Raw genomic sequence first — 18039 nt, forward strand, 5'->3', positions numbered from 1 at the left:
AGTGGAATCTTCTTCCACTTCTAAACCTCAAACTTGCCTTATCCCTCCAGTATTGAAACCTACTTCTCAGGATGAAATACAGCAATAAAGTGTTCATTGAATAACTCTACTATGTCCTTTGCAACAGTGACTATTACTATTTTTATCCAACAGTGTCATTTTTCCACAATAATTTCTTCTACTACTCACCACATAACAAAAGAATTCCTTAGGATTTTCTTTGGATCTCAGGGCCAATCTCCTCTCATATTTCAGTTTTGTCTTCCTTACCATACTAGTCACTCTCCTGGCCTGAGTATATTCTTCATGCATCTGCTATCCATCTCTCTCTCTCCTTACATCTCTTCCATAACCTCTTTTTTATCGGCAGTTCCTGTTTGATATTGTTTGTCATCCACTTTACACGAAATTGTGTTTTCTTCACTTGCTACTACTGGTCATAAAAATATTCCTTCACCAGTTCCCAAGCACTGATGATATCTTGCCCTTCCAATTCTTTCATCCAGTGACAAACTGATATCTATGACTATTATAATCACCTGCCTTATAATTTCACAAACATTCTTTTTTCTTTTATACTCCTGCATGTCTATACATCTTCCAAGTCAAAACCACTTGGTCACTCTCTCCAACTGGGGACAAAGATGTCATCTTAGTTATAATCAGATCTTCTGATGCTATGACTAGATCTAAAACTCTTGAACTTTATGTTCCTTCTGCTATGTTTTCCAAGAGATTTGTCCCTCAAGAATTTCAGAAATTCGATTCCTTTACTGTTGTACTGCTATACTGCTGTAGTTATAATCACCCATAACAATCATTATTTTTGCACTTGCCAAGCTCAACTGCCTAAACATCTCCTGCTCTTCCCCCCCCCCCCCTCTATGCTCCCTAGCTTGTAGCAATATCCCACTAAATATCATGTCCTGCCCACCCTTTCCTCACACCATATTCTTTCAAAACCATTAGTGCCATTGCCCTCCAAATCCTCCACCGTGAGAGGACATAAGTCATCACTTATCATAAGCAGTATATTCCACCATCATGTTTTCCCTTTCTATCATGTCTAAAAATGCTATATCCTGCTACTTCTGTTCATGTCAGTATATCATCTTCTATCAACGACATCTCAGAGATCCCAATAATCTTTGGACAAGCTGATGCTATCAGTGCCATCAATTAATCTCCTCTATTCTGGACACTCCTGGCATTAGTATAAAGAATCAGGGCATTGTTACTGTTTCTATACTTATCATTATCCCCTCTAGACTCTAGTGGACAATGTATTTCTCCTCCTTCTCCCAAGCACCTATTCCCACAAGAGACCACTAATGCTGCTCCCCCCCCCCCCGATAAATCCCCGAACATTCTCTCCAAATACCTACGTCCTTCCTCATTCAAATGCAAGTGTCTCTCTTATGTACAGTTCCTTTCAGTCCTCAAATGCCTCCAAACATCCACATAATCCAAGCCTCTCTATCAGCACATTTCTGGCTATTATATGATTCATTATTGATGCTCTTCTCTGCATTATCATGTCTGGGCAACGCACTCACTGTCTTCCTTCTCTCAGTCTTCTTCCTCAGATTAAGCATGTACCTCAGATCTCTTACTACCCAATTCACACTGACTCTCAAGTCATTCGTGCCCACCATCACAATCATTTGATCCACTCTTTCACCTTGCTTAATTGCCATAGTCACAATATCTATTGTTCCTCCAGGTAAACACTCCTCTGGCATTCCATCTTGTACGCTACAGATCATCGAGTCTCCATACATCATACCTCTTACCACTCTTAATTGCTCACCTGCATCCTTCACTCTCTCACCTCTAACACTTTCTTTCTTTGTTCCCCCACTTACTTGCCATCCTGTCTTCTTCTTCTTCTTCTGCAGCTTTTCCCACTTAAGCAGGGTTGCTGTTTGTGATGAGTCTCCTCCACAACCTCCTGTCTTGGGCTGTAGTCACATCCAAATTCTTCATCCTCAAGTCCTCCTCCACCACTCTCTCCATCTCTTCTTTGGCCGTCCACGCTTCCTCTTCCCCTGCACATCCATCTGCATGACCTCTCTTCCCACATACTCTTCCTCTCTCCTCATCACATGACCAAACCATCTCAACCTTGCCTCCTGTATCTTTGCTCCTAAGTTTGTAACTTTTGCTGTTTTCCTTACATAATCATTTCTCAGATGATCCTTTCTGGTCACACTGCACATCCACCTAAGCATTCTCATCTCCACTACCTCCATCCTGCTGATGTTATTTTTCCTCAGGGCCACAGTTTCCATAGCATACGTCATAGCTGGTCTCACTACTGTCCTGTAGATTTTGCCTTTAAGATTGATCAGTACTCTCTTATCGCATAGCACTCCAGCCATCTCTCTCTCTCTCTCTCTCTCTCTCTCTCTCTCCAGTTCCTCCATCCTGCTTGTATCCTGCATCCCACTTCCTTCTCAGCCTCACCATCCTCTTTCATTGTTGAACCTAAGTATCTAAAGTCACTGACCTTCCTGATGAAATTTCCTTCAGCTTTAGATCTGTCTCCTGGCTGTCATCCACTTTGCAACACATATACTCTGTCTTGCCTCTGCTCAGTCTCATACCTCTCTCTTCCAGTACTTTCCTCCAACTTTCCAGTTTAGCTGCCACTTCTTCTCTTGATTCTGCACACAGCATGATGTTATCTGCATAACCCATGGTCCAAGGTGCGTCTTCTCTCACCTCTTCCGTCACCACCTCCATCACAATATTAAACAGGAATGGACTTAATGCTGACCCTTGATGCAAGCCAACTGTCACTGGAAAACTTTCTGTCTCTCCCAGGCAGGTTCGAACTCTTGTCTTCACATTTCTGTACATCTCCTGCACCAACCTGACATATTTCTCCGGTACTTTCTTCTCCCTCAAACACCTCCAGACTTCTTGCCTTGGCACTCTATCATAAGCTTTCTCCAGATCAATAAAAACCAGATGTAGCTCCCGTTGCTTCTCTCGAAACTTTTCCATGATCTGTCGTAACCCAAAGACAGCATCTATCGTCGATCGACCAGGCATGAAGCCAAATTGCTCCTTTGCAATCTCCACCTCCTTCCTCAGTCTTCGATCAAGAACCCTCTCTAGGATCTTCATTGTATGGGGCATCAACTTTATTCCTCTGTAATTCTTGCAGTCTTGGGCATCTCCTTTACTCTTGTAGATGGGGACAAGAGTACTCTCCCTCCATTCCTCAGGTATATTTTCCTGTTGACAAACTTTTATTAACAGGTCCTACAGCAGGTCAATTCCCTCTTCCCCTAGTGCCTTCCATGCCTCCACTGGGATCCTGTCAGGGCCTACCAATTTTCCATTCCTCATCCTCTTTACGGCTTCCTTCACTTCCACTCTACTAATGTTCTGCACCATCTCCCTCATTAGGCTCTCCATCTTCTCTGTGAATCCTTACATTTTCTTCATTCAAAAGCCCTTCAAAGTATATTCTGCATCTGTTTCTTATATCCACATCCTTCCTTAATACCCTTCCTCCAGAGTCTTTGATCTGCCGTACATGTACGATGTCCTTTGATGCCTTATTTCTACATTTTGCCAATCGTTAAATCTTTCTCTGTCTTCCTTTGTTTCTAATTGAATCATAAAGGTCTTGATATGCCTTCGCCTGTGCAACAACTCTTTTGGTTTCCTGTCATCTCTTCAGTGCTCTCTGGATCCAACACTCTCTCATCTTTCTCTTATTCCCTTTCTGTTACTGGTTCTCCTATTCTCTCCCATAAGGATAAACTTCCTGCTTTAGCCTGACCCAATGTTTATCAAATTTCTTATAATTATGGGTTATCTTTAGGTTCATTAGCTAGAACAATTTGCTTTTACTGAACATGCCATCTCCACTAAAGTCCTCCTTAAAATCCATTTTTTTTATAGAACAGTTGTACAAAGAAAGCCATGAAACCTTACTTCATCACACCAGTCCAAATTCAAATGATGGGCTGAAATTACCTGAAGTGCTGATTCTCCTCATGGAAATTGTTTTTCTTCACACATCCCACTACTAATCAATTTTTTTTTTTTATGTTTTAAAAAATGTCCATCAAAACCTAAGAGTACTTCAAATCATGACCCTCTGTCATTCACACATACTTATTGTTGCATCTTTGTCATTTGTTCATGTTTAAATTGAGTTTCATACTGATTATGCCGTCAATACTTAGAAATTTATGGAAATAAAATTCTCACATAGTCTTCCATTGTTGATTATTACATTTTGTTTGAACACTGTCATATTGCTGGACTTTTGTGAAGACATTCTGCAAACAGAGCGCTATTATGTAGAGCAAATAGTGATGGACATAAAGCTGTAGATGGATAAGAATGTGAAGAGGCACCAGAAAGCAGCGTATGGTGGAGATGAATTAAAGAGAAGGTAACTGACCATTTGTATGCTAATGGACTCTATATATGGGTGTTGCTGTTCAATTTATACGTTAATTACAGGAATAATTTGAGTGGATATCCAGTTGTTTCTTGATGATGCTCAATTAAAGAAAGCAGCAGTTAATAATGGCTACATAGAGATATCCTGAAGATCACCTAAATTAAATGGTACTTTCAGCAATGGATAATGGCATCAGTTCAGTGTGTCCAGTGTAAAGTTATACCCTTCAGGATGAAAAAAAAAACTACAGACTGTGTATTGAACTGGAATTGCACTGCAAGAAATGGATGAGGCTAAGGATTTAGGAATAATTATTATTATTATTATTATTATTATTATTCAGGCCTCCACGGAGTCAAAAGACTCATCGTGGGAGGTCCTTCCTAAGAAACACAAAGTCTATCATACCACTCCTTAAACTCATTGACCGTTTTCTCTCTCTCTCTCACCACTCCATCAGGCAATGCATTCCATGGTTCAACCACCCTCCATGCAAAGAAACCACTTCTCACCCTCTTGCTCACAGTTTCCTTTCGTAACTTCCAGGGATGGCCTCTTCATCATCACTTGTCATCACTCCTTCCCGCTGTTCAACCAAGCAAAAGAACTCCCCAATGACAACTCTGTAACCACCTCTCAACAGTTTAAAAGTCTCAATCATATCACCTCTCCTTCTTCTATCCACCAAACTCTGCAGTCCACATTCCCTCAGCCAATCCTCATAACCAAAATTGTACAGTCCTGAAACCATCGTTGTCATCCGTCTTTGTACCCTTTCCACAGTTAATTTACCGAATCGATGTTGCACGAACCTCAAGACCTCAAACCTTACAAATTGCTGCATTAAACTGATACTCCCATTCATTTGCCCATCTATCTAGCTTATTCAAATCCTCTTGCAGGGCTACCACATCTGCACACAACTGAATATCCCCTTGCAATCCACTGGCAATGTCATTGACCTGAGCCCTGTGGGACCCCACTTGTAACCCTCTGCCTCCTTGAAACTGCTCCACCATACACAACTCTCTGATACCTATCAGACAGCCAATCCTGAATCCAGTTGACCAATCTGACATCCAGACCCATGTGCTGCAACTTAAATATCAGCTTATCATGTGGCACCCTGTCAAATGCCTTCGCTAAGTCTAAGAAAATTGCAGTATATGCCTTTCCCTCATCTAATGTTCTTATAACTTTATTATAAAAGGCTAGCATATTGCTAAAACAAGAGCGCCCTTTCACAAATCCATGTTGACCCTCACAGATAACATTACCCTCATCTGCCTAATGCTGTATATGGTCCCTCACTACTTTCTCCAAGATCTTAACAACTACTGATGACACACAAATTGGCCTATAATTAGACACTCACAGTCTGTTACCACCCTTATGCTACCTTACCTTCCTTCCATTCCCTGGGCACCTTTCCTGCAGCCAGACTTTCATTGAAAAGCCAGGTTAAAGGCACTGTCAGTTCCCTAGCACATTCTCTCAAAACTTGTGGTGAAATACCATCCAGTCTCAAAGCTTTACTGAGAGAGTACTCAGTATCTGAAACACACTCTCCTCTCTTCGAGGTACCTCTAAACCTCGAACCTGCCCTATCCCTCTAGCATTAAAACTGACTCTTCCACGATGAAATACTCCAATAAAGTGTTCATTGAACAATTCCACTATGTCCTCTGCATCAGTCACTCTATTCCCATTTTTATCTGCCAATATCATTCTTCTACAGTCATTTCTCCTCCTACTGGCCACATAGCTAAAAAATTCCCTAGAATTTTCTTTGGATCATAGGGCCAATCTCCTCTCATATTCCAGTTTTGCTTTCCTTACCACACTAGTCACTCTTCTGGCCTGTGTCTTATATTCTTCACGCATCCTCTCTTCACCTGTCTCCTTATTTCTCTTCCATAGCCTCTTTTTCACATGCAATTCCTGTTTAATATTGTTTGTCATCCACTTTACTCCAAATTGTGTCCTCTTCTTCACTCGTGGTATACAACTTACCATTGCTGCTGCTAAATATTCTTTCACAATTTCCCATGCGCTAATGATATCCGAGCCTTCCAATTCCTCCCTCCATAAAACTTCCCGAAGTTGACGTCTAAGACTATTATAATCACCTGCTTTATAATTCCACATAAGTTCCCATCTTGAAAGTTTATTTTTCACTTGGTTAGACTATAATAAATTTTGTTTAATCCTTTATCCAAGTGTGAGCAAACAAAGTTTGTGCCTGAAAGTATCTTCAGGGTTGGGGTAAGGTGGTACTACACTGGGCAACGAGTTCCCTGGTGTTGTACCACCTTACCCCAGTTTTACCACAATTACCTCAGTTTACCACCTTACCCCAATTTTACCACAATTTATTAAAGTTCCCGTCTCTTTGATACTCCTGCATGTCTATTCATTTTCCAAGTCAAAACCATATGGTCACTCTCTCCAACTGGTGGGAGAGATGTCATCTCAGTTATTATCAACTCTTCTGATGCTATAACCAAATCCAAAACTCTTGAACCTCTTGTTCCCTCTGTTACCTAAGACATTTGTCCCTCAAGAATTCTAGAAGTTCCATTCCCCTATTGCTACATGCATCTTCCTCTCTCCAATTTATACTGCTGTAGTTAAAATATCCCATAACAATCATTCTTCTTGCACTTTCCAAACTTAACTGTCTAAACATCTCCCGGTCCCCATCCTCTGTGCTCCTAGGTCTGTGGCAATACCCCACTAAATATCCTGTCTTGCCTACCTCTACCTCACACCACATGCTCTCAAAATCATTCGTCTCACTTCCTTCCTTCCAAAGCCTCCACTCTTAGAGGACATTAGGTCGTCACTTATCATAAGCAGTACTCCACCACCATGCTTTCCCCTCCTATCCTGCCGAAAAATGCTGTACCCAGCAACTTCTATTGCTGATATTATATTCTTCATGCATCTTCTCTTTACCTGTCTCCTTATATCTCTTCCATAGCGCCTCTTTTTTGCATGCAATTCCTGTTTAATATTGTTTGTCATCCACTTTACTCCAAATTGTGTCCTCTTCTTCACTCGTGGTATACAACTTACCATTGATGCTAACAAATATTCTTTCACAATTTCCCATGCGCTAATGATATCCGGGCCTTCCAATTCCTCCCTCCATAAAACTTCCCGAAGTTGACGTCTAAGACTATTATAATCACCTGCTTTATAATTCCAGATAAGTTCCCATCTTGAAAGTTTATTTTTCACTTGGTTAGACTATAATAAATTTAGTTTAATCCTTTATCCAAGTGTGAGCAAACAAAGTTTGTGCCTGAAAGTATCTTCAGGGCTGGGGTAAGGTGGTACTACACTGGGCAACGAGTTCCCTGGTGTTGTACCACCTTACCCCAGTTTTACCACAATTACCCTAGTTTACCACCTTACCCCAATTTTACCACAATTTATTAAAGTTCCCGTCTCTTTGATACTCCTGCATGTCTATTCATTTTCCAAGTCAAAACCATATGGTCACTCTCTCCAACTGGTGGGAGAGATGTCATCTCAGTTATTATCAACTCTTCTGATGCTATAACCAAATCCAAAACTCTTGAACCTCTTGTTCCCTCTGTTACCTAAGACATTTGTCCCTGAAGAATTCTGGAAGTTCCATTCCCCTATTGCTACATGCATCTTCCTCTCTCCAATTTATACTGCTGTAGTTAAAATATCCCATAACAATCATTCTTCTTGCATTTTCCAAACTTAAATGTCTAAACATCTCCTGGTCCCCATCCTCTGTGCTCCTAGGTCTGTGGCAGTACCCCACTAAATATCCTGTCTTGCCTACCTCTACCTCACATCACATGCTCTCAAAATCATTCGTCTCACTTCCTTCCAAAGCCTCCACTCTTAGAGGACATTAGGTCGTCACTTATCATAAGCAGTACTCCACCACCACACTTTCCCCTTCTATCCTGCCGAAAAATGCTGTACCCAGCGACCTCTATTCCTGTTATTATATCCTCTTTTGTTAACCACATCTCAGTGATCCCAATAATTTTTGTACAGGCATTCCCATGGAGTCTGAAGTCTCATCATGGAACACCCAAACTATCTACAGAATATCTATCATAACCTCTCCTTGAATCCATTAACATACGAAGCACTCACAACTGCCTCTGCCAACCCATTAAATTCATTCAAAACTCTAAGCAAAAAATTTAGTCCTCACACCCCTACTAACCACACTCTTACTCAACTTCAAGGGATGACCTCTTGTTCTTCTCTCTTTAGCCAAGTGCAGAAACATTGTCCCTGCATCAGTCCTATAAAACCATTAAAGTAACTAAAATGTTTCTGCCATATCCACTATTTTTTGCCTATCAACCAACTTCAAATTGGCTCTCATTGAAGAAGCTGAATATTATAGCACCTATCTGCAGTAAATTATTTCAGGGCAATTCTTTTACTTATAAATGCCTACCCCCTTTTTTTCCCATTGAAAAAAAAAGGGAGGAGGAGAAAAACTATTCAAGACAAATGTAATCATGAGTACATGTCAATTGTGCCTTCCTGTTTTAAACTCATACATAGCCCATACAGGATTTTGAAACCAGATTTGATGAAATAAGATGGTTAATCCTTATTCCTATAGTATCACAAATGTGTGTGAGATCACTGATATAATTGGAGGCAAGTGTCCTTGCCCCCAATTATATCAGTGATCTCTCTCTCTCTCTCTCTTTTATTTTTTTTATGCAGGCTTGAAGCACTATTAATTTTAATAACATATACTGTAAGAAATTAGATCTGTTTGCATATTTTAAATTTGTCAGCAAACCTGATTCTCAAAATGCATATTTTAAAATTAGCATATCTTATTACTACAGTATTATTAATAATGGCTTCATTGTTATTAACCATGCTACCAGCCAAGACGTCTATAGACGTCAAGGTTATCATGGATGCGAGTGCATGTTAAAATTGTAATACCATTGAAATATATGATAGATATGAAGCATATGAGGATGCGTATTTTATCCATACTGGCTGGTTAGGTGGTTAAGAGAACTAGTATAGTTAATTTTATTCTTTCTAATATTTTTATATATTATACTTAATAAATACAGTATAATAACATTTTTAACTCTGTAAAAATGTACAAGGGTGGTCTGAAAAGTTCTCGGCCTAATAACGAATTTATAATTTCAAAATTATTTTCTATTTTTCAACATAATCTCCCTTAAGACTAATACGTCTATTCCAGCGATACTCCAGCACCATTATCCCATCCCTGTAGTGGTTCTCAGTAAGATCTGCAAAATATTTCTCTACAGCTGCAATCACCTCTTGATTCAAAGAAAAATGCTGACCAGCAAGAAAGAAATAGAAGTCAGAGGGAGCCAAATCTGCGGAATAGGGTGCATGTTCCAACAATTCATAGTGCAAATTCCTTAATTTTCCTATTGATAAAACACCTTTGTGGGCATGTGCATTGTCCTGATGAAAGATCATTTTTTTCTTCTGCAAACCAGGTGTTTTCTCACGAATTTTTTCGTGTAGTCTGGTTAAAAGATCGGAATAATATTCCCCGGTTATTGTTTTACCCTTTCCAAGATAATTAATAAACAAAATGCCTTTAGCATCCCAAAACACTAATACCATGACCTTTCCTGCTGATGGAACTAACTTTATCTTTTTTTGGCACTGAAGAACCGGCTTCTGTCCACCGTTTTGACTGCTGTGTAATGATGAATCCAAGTCTCATCCATAGTAATAAATTGATGCACAAAATCAGTTTTATTCTTGTTAATACGCTCCAGGACACTGTTCAGAGATTTTCATGGGAGTGCATTTTTGATCTGCTGTGAGCAAGCGTGGTGCTCATCTTGCGCAAAGCTTTTTCATTAGCAATTCTTCATGCAAAATATATCCTATGCATCTTTTGAAATGCCTATAGTCTCAGCAATTTCATGCACTTTGAGTCGCTGGTCATCCAATACCATATCGTGCACTTGATCATTGATTTCTGGTGTTGTTACACTTTTTGGATGTCCTTCATGTGGATCATCGTCAAGGCTGGTATGGTCACGTTTAAACTTGGCAGCCCATTTCTTTATTTTCGAAAACAAAGGAGAAGATTGCCCATAAACTTTTATGAACTTTGAATGAATTTCTTTTTCCATTAAACCTTCTTTTACAAAGAATTTTATAACCATATGATACTCAATTTTATCCATTTCAAGGGATACAGACAGCTGTGTAAAACAAACTACTTGATAGAATGACTTGCAATTTCACATAGATGCTTATGACAGATGTATCAACTTAGAAAAAAAAATCTTCCTGATAGTGTTGCCATCTGTGGTTGAGGCCAAGAACTTTTCAAACCACCCTTGTATTATCAAGTGTAATTGCTACAAAACTTGACTTTGTTCTTTAAACCAGTGTTTTACTGAAATAAAAATGTCAATTTTTTCATCCAGTATTCTACTGGATAAGATTTTTCTTCAAAACATACTTTTGTAGTTGATTTAAGCAGAATTTCCAAAAATCATTATGGAAAGGTATAAATGGAATTAAACTGTGGTTCAGTTTGGAAAATTATTAAAATTAGGATTGTTTTGGAACAGCCTGATTAACTGAATGTAGTTTAGACATTTCATTTTTTTTTTTTTTTTAATGAGAAACTGTCTTACTACAGCCAAACAGGCAGGACAGCAAATATCAAGATATCCGAACACAAAGACTACATCTGGTTCCACCAATACAGCCACTCAGGACTTGCTGACCATGCATTGGACACCCACCACAGACTATGCTGGAAGAAGGCCACTTGACTACATTGCAGCAAGTACAAGTACGAGAGATTATTTCTTGAATCAACCTCATTTTTTGGGGGAAGTTTTTCGGCCCTGAAAAACTTCCAAACCTCAACAAATTTGGGTGCATGAGACTGCCCCAAATTTGGGAAGCATACATTCTAAGATTGTCAGCCCAACAGCCATGACAACCCAATTCAGTCTGCTAAGGAGCACTTTTATGACTCTAGGACTGACTTTATTTGTTTTTCTTCAGCCTCATTTGCTTGGTGTGAGTGCCTGCATGTACATATCACTGTTTTGTGATCCCTGAGATGGCAATGTAAATGAAATATGGGTAATTATTAATTAAAGTTTTTATAATTAATAATTTAGTTCATGTTTTCATTTCCTTAAAAAATTAAGTAATGAGAAACCATATCAAATATGTTTCATTTTTATAGATATCCTTTGCATTCAGAATCCCTGACATTTTGTTTACCTTTTCTTAGTGGAAAAGTTTCAGGAAGTTGAAGAAAGTGTATGTGTACCTCATTATTCAGGTGATGGACATGAAACGGTCATTTTATTTTTGAAGATGGCTCATGGACATTCTCTGTCTAAAGATATACAAGAAAAAATTATTCAACAGATAAAACACGAACTAACTGTACGTCATGCTCCTGGATTAGTTCTGGAAGTTAAAGATATTCCTGTAAGCAATATACATTTTAAGTATAGATTCTTAAATGTATATTAAATCTTGAATACAGAGAGATTCAGCTTTCAATTTAATGAAACAAATTATTGTTACCAGCACATAAGTTTATATGCATTACCTTGCCTTTACTAAAATAATTAAATATATATTTATTTATTTTTAAATACTGATCAGTAAGTGGACAGCATCTGCTCAGCTATTATGTTATGAACATTGTAGATTTGAATCCCATGTAGATGTTTGTGAGCATCTTTAGGTAGTGGATGATTTCATCACCTGGTGTGAGAGTTTACTATTGTTATTCAAAGCCTGAAGTGGCATAATAGAAAGTTCCATGCTTGGTTCCTATTCTGTCTAATCCTCAGCCCATCGTCAATAATATACATAACCTTTTGTGGGTTGGATACACATTTAAAATTGACTCAAATGTAATAATAAGACTTAGATAGGTTTATTTAAAGATGTAAGTTTGGGGGTTGCATTACCAGACCATTTGGCCCAACAACAAAACTGAGAAGAACTTACTGACTTTGCAAGAAGTTTTATCATAGCATGCCATATTAATAAATTATATATTCAGGACAAATCATATAGGATTGCATCACCCAGTGGAAATGCGAGTATCATCATAGCCAAGAAATGCCAACTATTGCATTCTCAGAAGACTAATATCAAAGGGTCTATATTCAAATAGTCTACAGGTTCAGGTTAGGTATTACAGGATCACTAGATAAAGGACTGCTCAGTCTCAGTTTCTAATGGAAGACAGCATAAACCAGACAATCAGCCACATCATAGATTATACTGGTGTAAAGAACTTATAACTGGTCTATGTTGAATGCATGCAATATGCTGCAATATGAAAGGAAGATGATTCAAAATACTCAAGTCATCATCACACACTGGTGGAGAGTGTGTCGGGAGGAGTTGGAGAGGGTTGATCAGGACCAAAGAAGGGTTCATATGCTATTGAGGTGTAGGATATATGTATTAAAATTCAGACATCCCACAATTTAAAAATTGATTTCATGTTAAGAAGTTAATTGTAATAAGGCATTTTATAAAAGTAATTAAATGCATTTGTTGCTTTTTGTAAGTTGTGAGCAAGAAGTTTTGAAATGTTATTTTGATCTTTGGCTACTGAAGTCTTTCTCAGTTATAAAATAAATTTAATTAGATGTTAAAGCATAACTATAATTTTGTATCCACTGCCAAAAGCTTTGTAATATTGGTGTTGTTTGAATCTAGACAGACATTGTTACAAAAGATGTTGTCACCAATAAAAAAATTGGGGTTTGAGGTTATATTGTGAGTGGTCATGTAATTTAGTGCTCGTGTAAAATTGGTGATTTTTATCTGTATTATTGTGCCTTTTCATTAGAAAATTAGTGTATTATAGTGTATTGGTGTAGATTTTCATGTTTTTAGAGGATTCAGTGTCTTTATAACATTTTTATTGTGATATTGTTGGCATGGCAGCAAAAATCACATTGTCTGGCGATTTGGATTTGTGGAATTTTATTCAGTGCAGTGTGTGTGTGTGTGTGTAAAATGTATTCATTAAGAAAATTAAAGAATATGTGGAAGAAAATTGGAGAGAGAGAGAGTATGTATTAAGTGTTTCAAAAGTGAGTACCTGTTTGGGTGAGGAGAATGCAGCAACTACCGACAGCAGGATGAAAAATGATGTTATTAATGTTGAATGTGCAGTTGTGGAAACACGAGAATGAAATGGACATTAACAAAGAAATAGTATACTTAAATGCTTTCCTTCATAGGACAAAGTACGAAATTGAAAAATTGCAGAAGCAGCATGAGATAAGAGAAAGAAAAAGATAGAAGCAGGTGGTCCACAGGAATAATAAAGACCGACCGAACAAACAAGTAAAACAAGTCAAACGAGAAAATTATGTACAGAGATTGAATGATCTGAGGAGTACTTAATGAAAGTGTAATAAAATCTTGTTTCCTGGGTTCAAAAATTCACAATATTAGCCATGCCATCCAGATGCAAAAAGGTAAGCAAAGGAAATGATTGTCTTTGTTCATTCAAATGATTTGAGAGTTGCTTCTTTAGCAGCTATTAAAAATTCTTTGTCAGTTGGATCGGCACCTTTAAAACATGACAGTATCTTTGAGGAAGTTCCTGCCGCTGCTAGACTAGCCTTATGTTTCGCACATACATGTCAAGTGATTTTTTATGTCCGAACGCCCACCATGAGCCACAGAAAATTCTGAAGTGCACTGTTCACATTTCACTTTGTCAATATGACCACAAACTTTTTTCAAAAACGGATAATCCCTTTTTAATTCATCCGTAAACACACAGTTTCTTTTTGGCATTTTGGGGTTAAATTAATTTAATGAAGTAAAAAAAATCACAAACAACACGCCGAAAAGAAACACCGACTCACAATCTAAACTCAACTAAGATTGCGCATGCTCAACAATGACTTGCGATGCAGCGTACAGACCAGATTCAAAGTGGGGTATTTGTGTTGCCTAATCGCCATTTTCTGAGGCTGCACTTTTAAATTTTTACCAAAAAACTGGCCGGGACGCCAGGACCATACCTTCAAAATGGGACAGTCCCGGTCAAACCAGGACGTATGGTAAGCCTACTAATAATTGAATCGTCATACAAACACGACTTGCAGATCTTTTGTTACCATTTTAATACTAACATCATTTGTTTTTGTCTTTTTCACTCTTTCATACATATCTACAATACTCTTCATTCACTCTGCATCATCTCTTCACTAACTCAGCTTTCAAATCTTGCGTCCTTTTTTGCTATTATTATTTATTATCATTATTGTTATTATTATTACATCCTAAATGAAGTCAAGAGACTCATCGTGGGAGGTTCGTTCAACTGACAACAAATTTATCATATAGAATCTTAAAATCCTTAACACTCCTTGCATTCACAACACATTTTTGTAATGTGTTCCATTCACTGACAATTCTCCATGTAAAAAATCTACTCCTCACACCACTCTTCACCACACTTTTACATAACTCCCAGGAATGACCTCTGGTTCTTCCCCTCTCACCTTCTACTCTTTTTATAATCCCCTCTGGATTAATCTGATAAAATCCTCTCACTAACTAAAATGTCTCTATCATATCACCTCTCTTCCTCCTATCTACCAAACTCTGCAATCCACATTTCTTCAACCTCTCTCCATAGTCAGCATTCCAAAGTCCTGACATTGTCTTAGTCACTCACCTCTGGATTCTCTCCAATGTCTCCACATCACATTGAAACCCAAGTGACCAGATCTGAGCACAGTAGTCCAAGTGTGGTCTGATCTGTGGTCTACCTTATACAGTGGCACAACCACTTCCTTATCCTTACATGTTAGCGTACTTTTTATCATAGCAGCACTACTATATGCAGCCTTTGCAACACTAGCAACATGCCCTCTAAACTTCAGTCTGCTCTTAACCATCACTCCCAATATCATCCACTTCCTGCAGTACAGCACCATCAATATAGTACACAGCCTTATATTTCTGCACTCCAAAATGCAACACTTTGCACTTATTGATATTAAAACTACAACCCCACTCTTTTGTCCAAGTAAAAAGTCTATTCAAATCTTCCTGAAGGGATTCAGCATCAACAGTGCTACTTATAATTCTTCCCAACTTTGCATCATCAGCAAACAACTGAAAATCCCCAGTCAGTCCACATGATATATCGTTTACAAACAAGTTAAACAGCAGGGGCCCAAAAACAGAACCCTGGGGTATGCCACTGGTTACCCTCCTTTTTTGAGACACTGCTCCATCGTACACAATCAGCTGATATCGTTCAGAGAGCCAATCTCTGATCCACCTAACCAATATACTATCTATTCTCATCCTCTGCAGCTTTTACATCAACTTATCATGTGGTAATCTAGCAAACACCTTTGCATAGTCTAAGAATATCACTGTATATGATTCTTCCTTATCTAACACACTTGTCACCTTATCTTAAAATGCAAGTAAATTACTAAAACAGGGCATATCCTTTACACATCCATGCTGACCATTATAAAGAATGCTATCCATCAACCCAATTCTGTATTCTATTCCTTACCAATCTCTCCAACACCTTGACCATGACTGCAGTTATAATACAGACTAGCCTATAGGTGGAGACTTCAGTCTTAGAACCATGCTGTGGAGTGGTACTGTTTTGCCTTCTTTCCACTCCTTAGGAACCCTACCTACTGCAAGACTTTCATTAAATAACCAGGTCAAGGGCATAGCCAGCTGTGGTGCACATTCCTTAAGATTATGTGGTGATATGTCATCATTCCCACAGCCTTATTCACATCTAACCCAACCAACATCTGATACACCTCTGTTTCTTTCACTTCCAATTATCCTAATACTTGCCTCTCTTCTATATGTTGTACTGGATAATTTATACCAATACGACATACGCTGATAAAGTGTTTGTTCGATAATTCCACTATATCCTTTGCAGCTGTTAGACTGCTGCCATGACTATCCACCACCAATGTTAATTTGACATAATTATTATTCCTCTTGCTTGCCATGTAGTGGAAAAATTCCCTTGAGTTAACCTTGGCCTGACCAGCCAATCCCCTCTCATACTGCACCTTTCTTTTTTTACCATGCTCACCACCTATCTAGCCTGCACTTTATACTCTTCATGGATCTGATCATCACCAACTGTCTTGTACCTCCTCCATAACATTTTCTTTTCCAGTACAACTTGCTTGATTTCGCTGTTTGTCCATTTCACTCCCACTCTATTTACTTGCTTGATCCTCAGTATGCAGTCATACATTGCTTTTGTCAGATACTGCCTGGTGTGTTTCCATGCATTGTGAATATCTTTGCTGCTCAGTTCATCTACCCAATCGGTAGATTAGGTAGATGAGCTGAGCTCACTCTCACCAACCGGTGGCAGTGTGAACACTTCATTAACAACTACATCTTGTGAAGTTATCACCAAATCCAAAACATTAAAGCGTCTAATTGCTTCAATTGCATGCTGCTTAAGATACTTATCTTTCAGAAATTCCACAAACTCACTCTCCTTGTTCCCACACACACACACACTATCTCCTCCTTCCAGTCTATATTCCTGTAATTAAAGTCTCCCATCAGGATCACCTTCTTTTTACATGCCCAACTAATTTGCCTAAACATTTCACAAAGAGAGAAACATTTCACAGAGAGAAAGGTGGATGCTCCAAGAGGATGTGAGAGCATGTGTAGACAGGAAAGGAATGGGATGACCTGGGATCAAGAGGAAACAGTTGGAATTGAAGAGGGTTCTAAAATGAATAAGCAGAAAGGGAAATGGCCCCAGTTGAGCAAGGAGAGATCATATCAGATGAGTGGTAACAGTGGGACTAGCTGTAGATCCAGGAATGATCTGTTGTGTTTGTATACAAATGCTAGAAGTGTAAGAAACAAGGCAGATGAAATGGTTGATTCTAATTGAGTATGTTTACCCAAAAATTGTTGGAATAAGTGAGACATGGTTAGATGAAGACGACATCCTGAAAGGAATAGAGATGGAAGGGTATGATGTGTTTCATGAGGATAGAAGGGGTAAAAAGGGAGGGGGGGATTGCTACTGATAGAGCAAGAGTTATGTATATACAAAGTAGAGATGTAAGAGGGAAATAGTGCCAGTGGTTTGAGGCAGTATGGTGTGAAATAGAGGTGAATGGAATCAAATATTTGGTTGGATGTTGTTATAGACCAGGTAATGTGGATGGTGGGGATAATGAAATGTATAATCAAATTAGCCAAGCAAATAAGAAAAGGGTGATCATTATGGGTGATTTTAATTATGGCAATATAGACTGGAATGATGAGATAGCAACTGGAAGTAAAGAAAATGAGTTTCTTGAGTTTTTTAGGGATAACAACCTCAGACAGTATGTAATAGACGGCACATGAAGATTGAGAGGTCTTGGATTTGGTCATCTCATCAGAGGATGTAATTATAAATGAGGTGTCAAATCACCCACCAATTGGTTAGAGTGACCAAGGTGATTACCTGGGTGGTTGTCAGCAGTGTGAGGACCTCTGTGAGAAAAGAGTATATGTGGAACTACAAGAGTCGCGATTATGAA

The 18039-nt window shown here is 38.5% G+C and overlaps 1 protein-coding gene across 2 annotated transcripts in view; it reads left to right on the forward strand.

The window, feature by feature from the left end:
* The window catches only part of LOC150110047 (acetoacetyl-CoA synthetase-like), a 515069-nt gene that overhangs the window by 464324 nt on the left and 32706 nt on the right, over window positions 1–18039 (forward strand). For both annotated transcript variants that reach the window (XR_016548138.1, XM_090390896.1), the window contains exon 17: window positions 11718–11920. Coding sequence is in view for 1 of the 2 variants with exons in the window: in XM_090390896.1 (XP_090247022.1) it covers window positions 11718–11920 (203 nt within the window). In the remaining variant the exon portion in view is untranslated. The remainder of the gene's footprint in view (window positions 1–11717; window positions 11921–18039) is intronic.

The sequence above is a fragment of the Typopeltis vanoorti genome, chromosome 1, assembly GCF_054136105.1.
Source record: "Typopeltis vanoorti isolate ZY-2024b chromosome 1, IOZ_Tvanoo_1.0, whole genome shotgun sequence".
Lineage (NCBI taxonomy): Eukaryota > Metazoa > Arthropoda > Arachnida > Uropygi > Thelyphonidae > Typopeltis > Typopeltis vanoorti.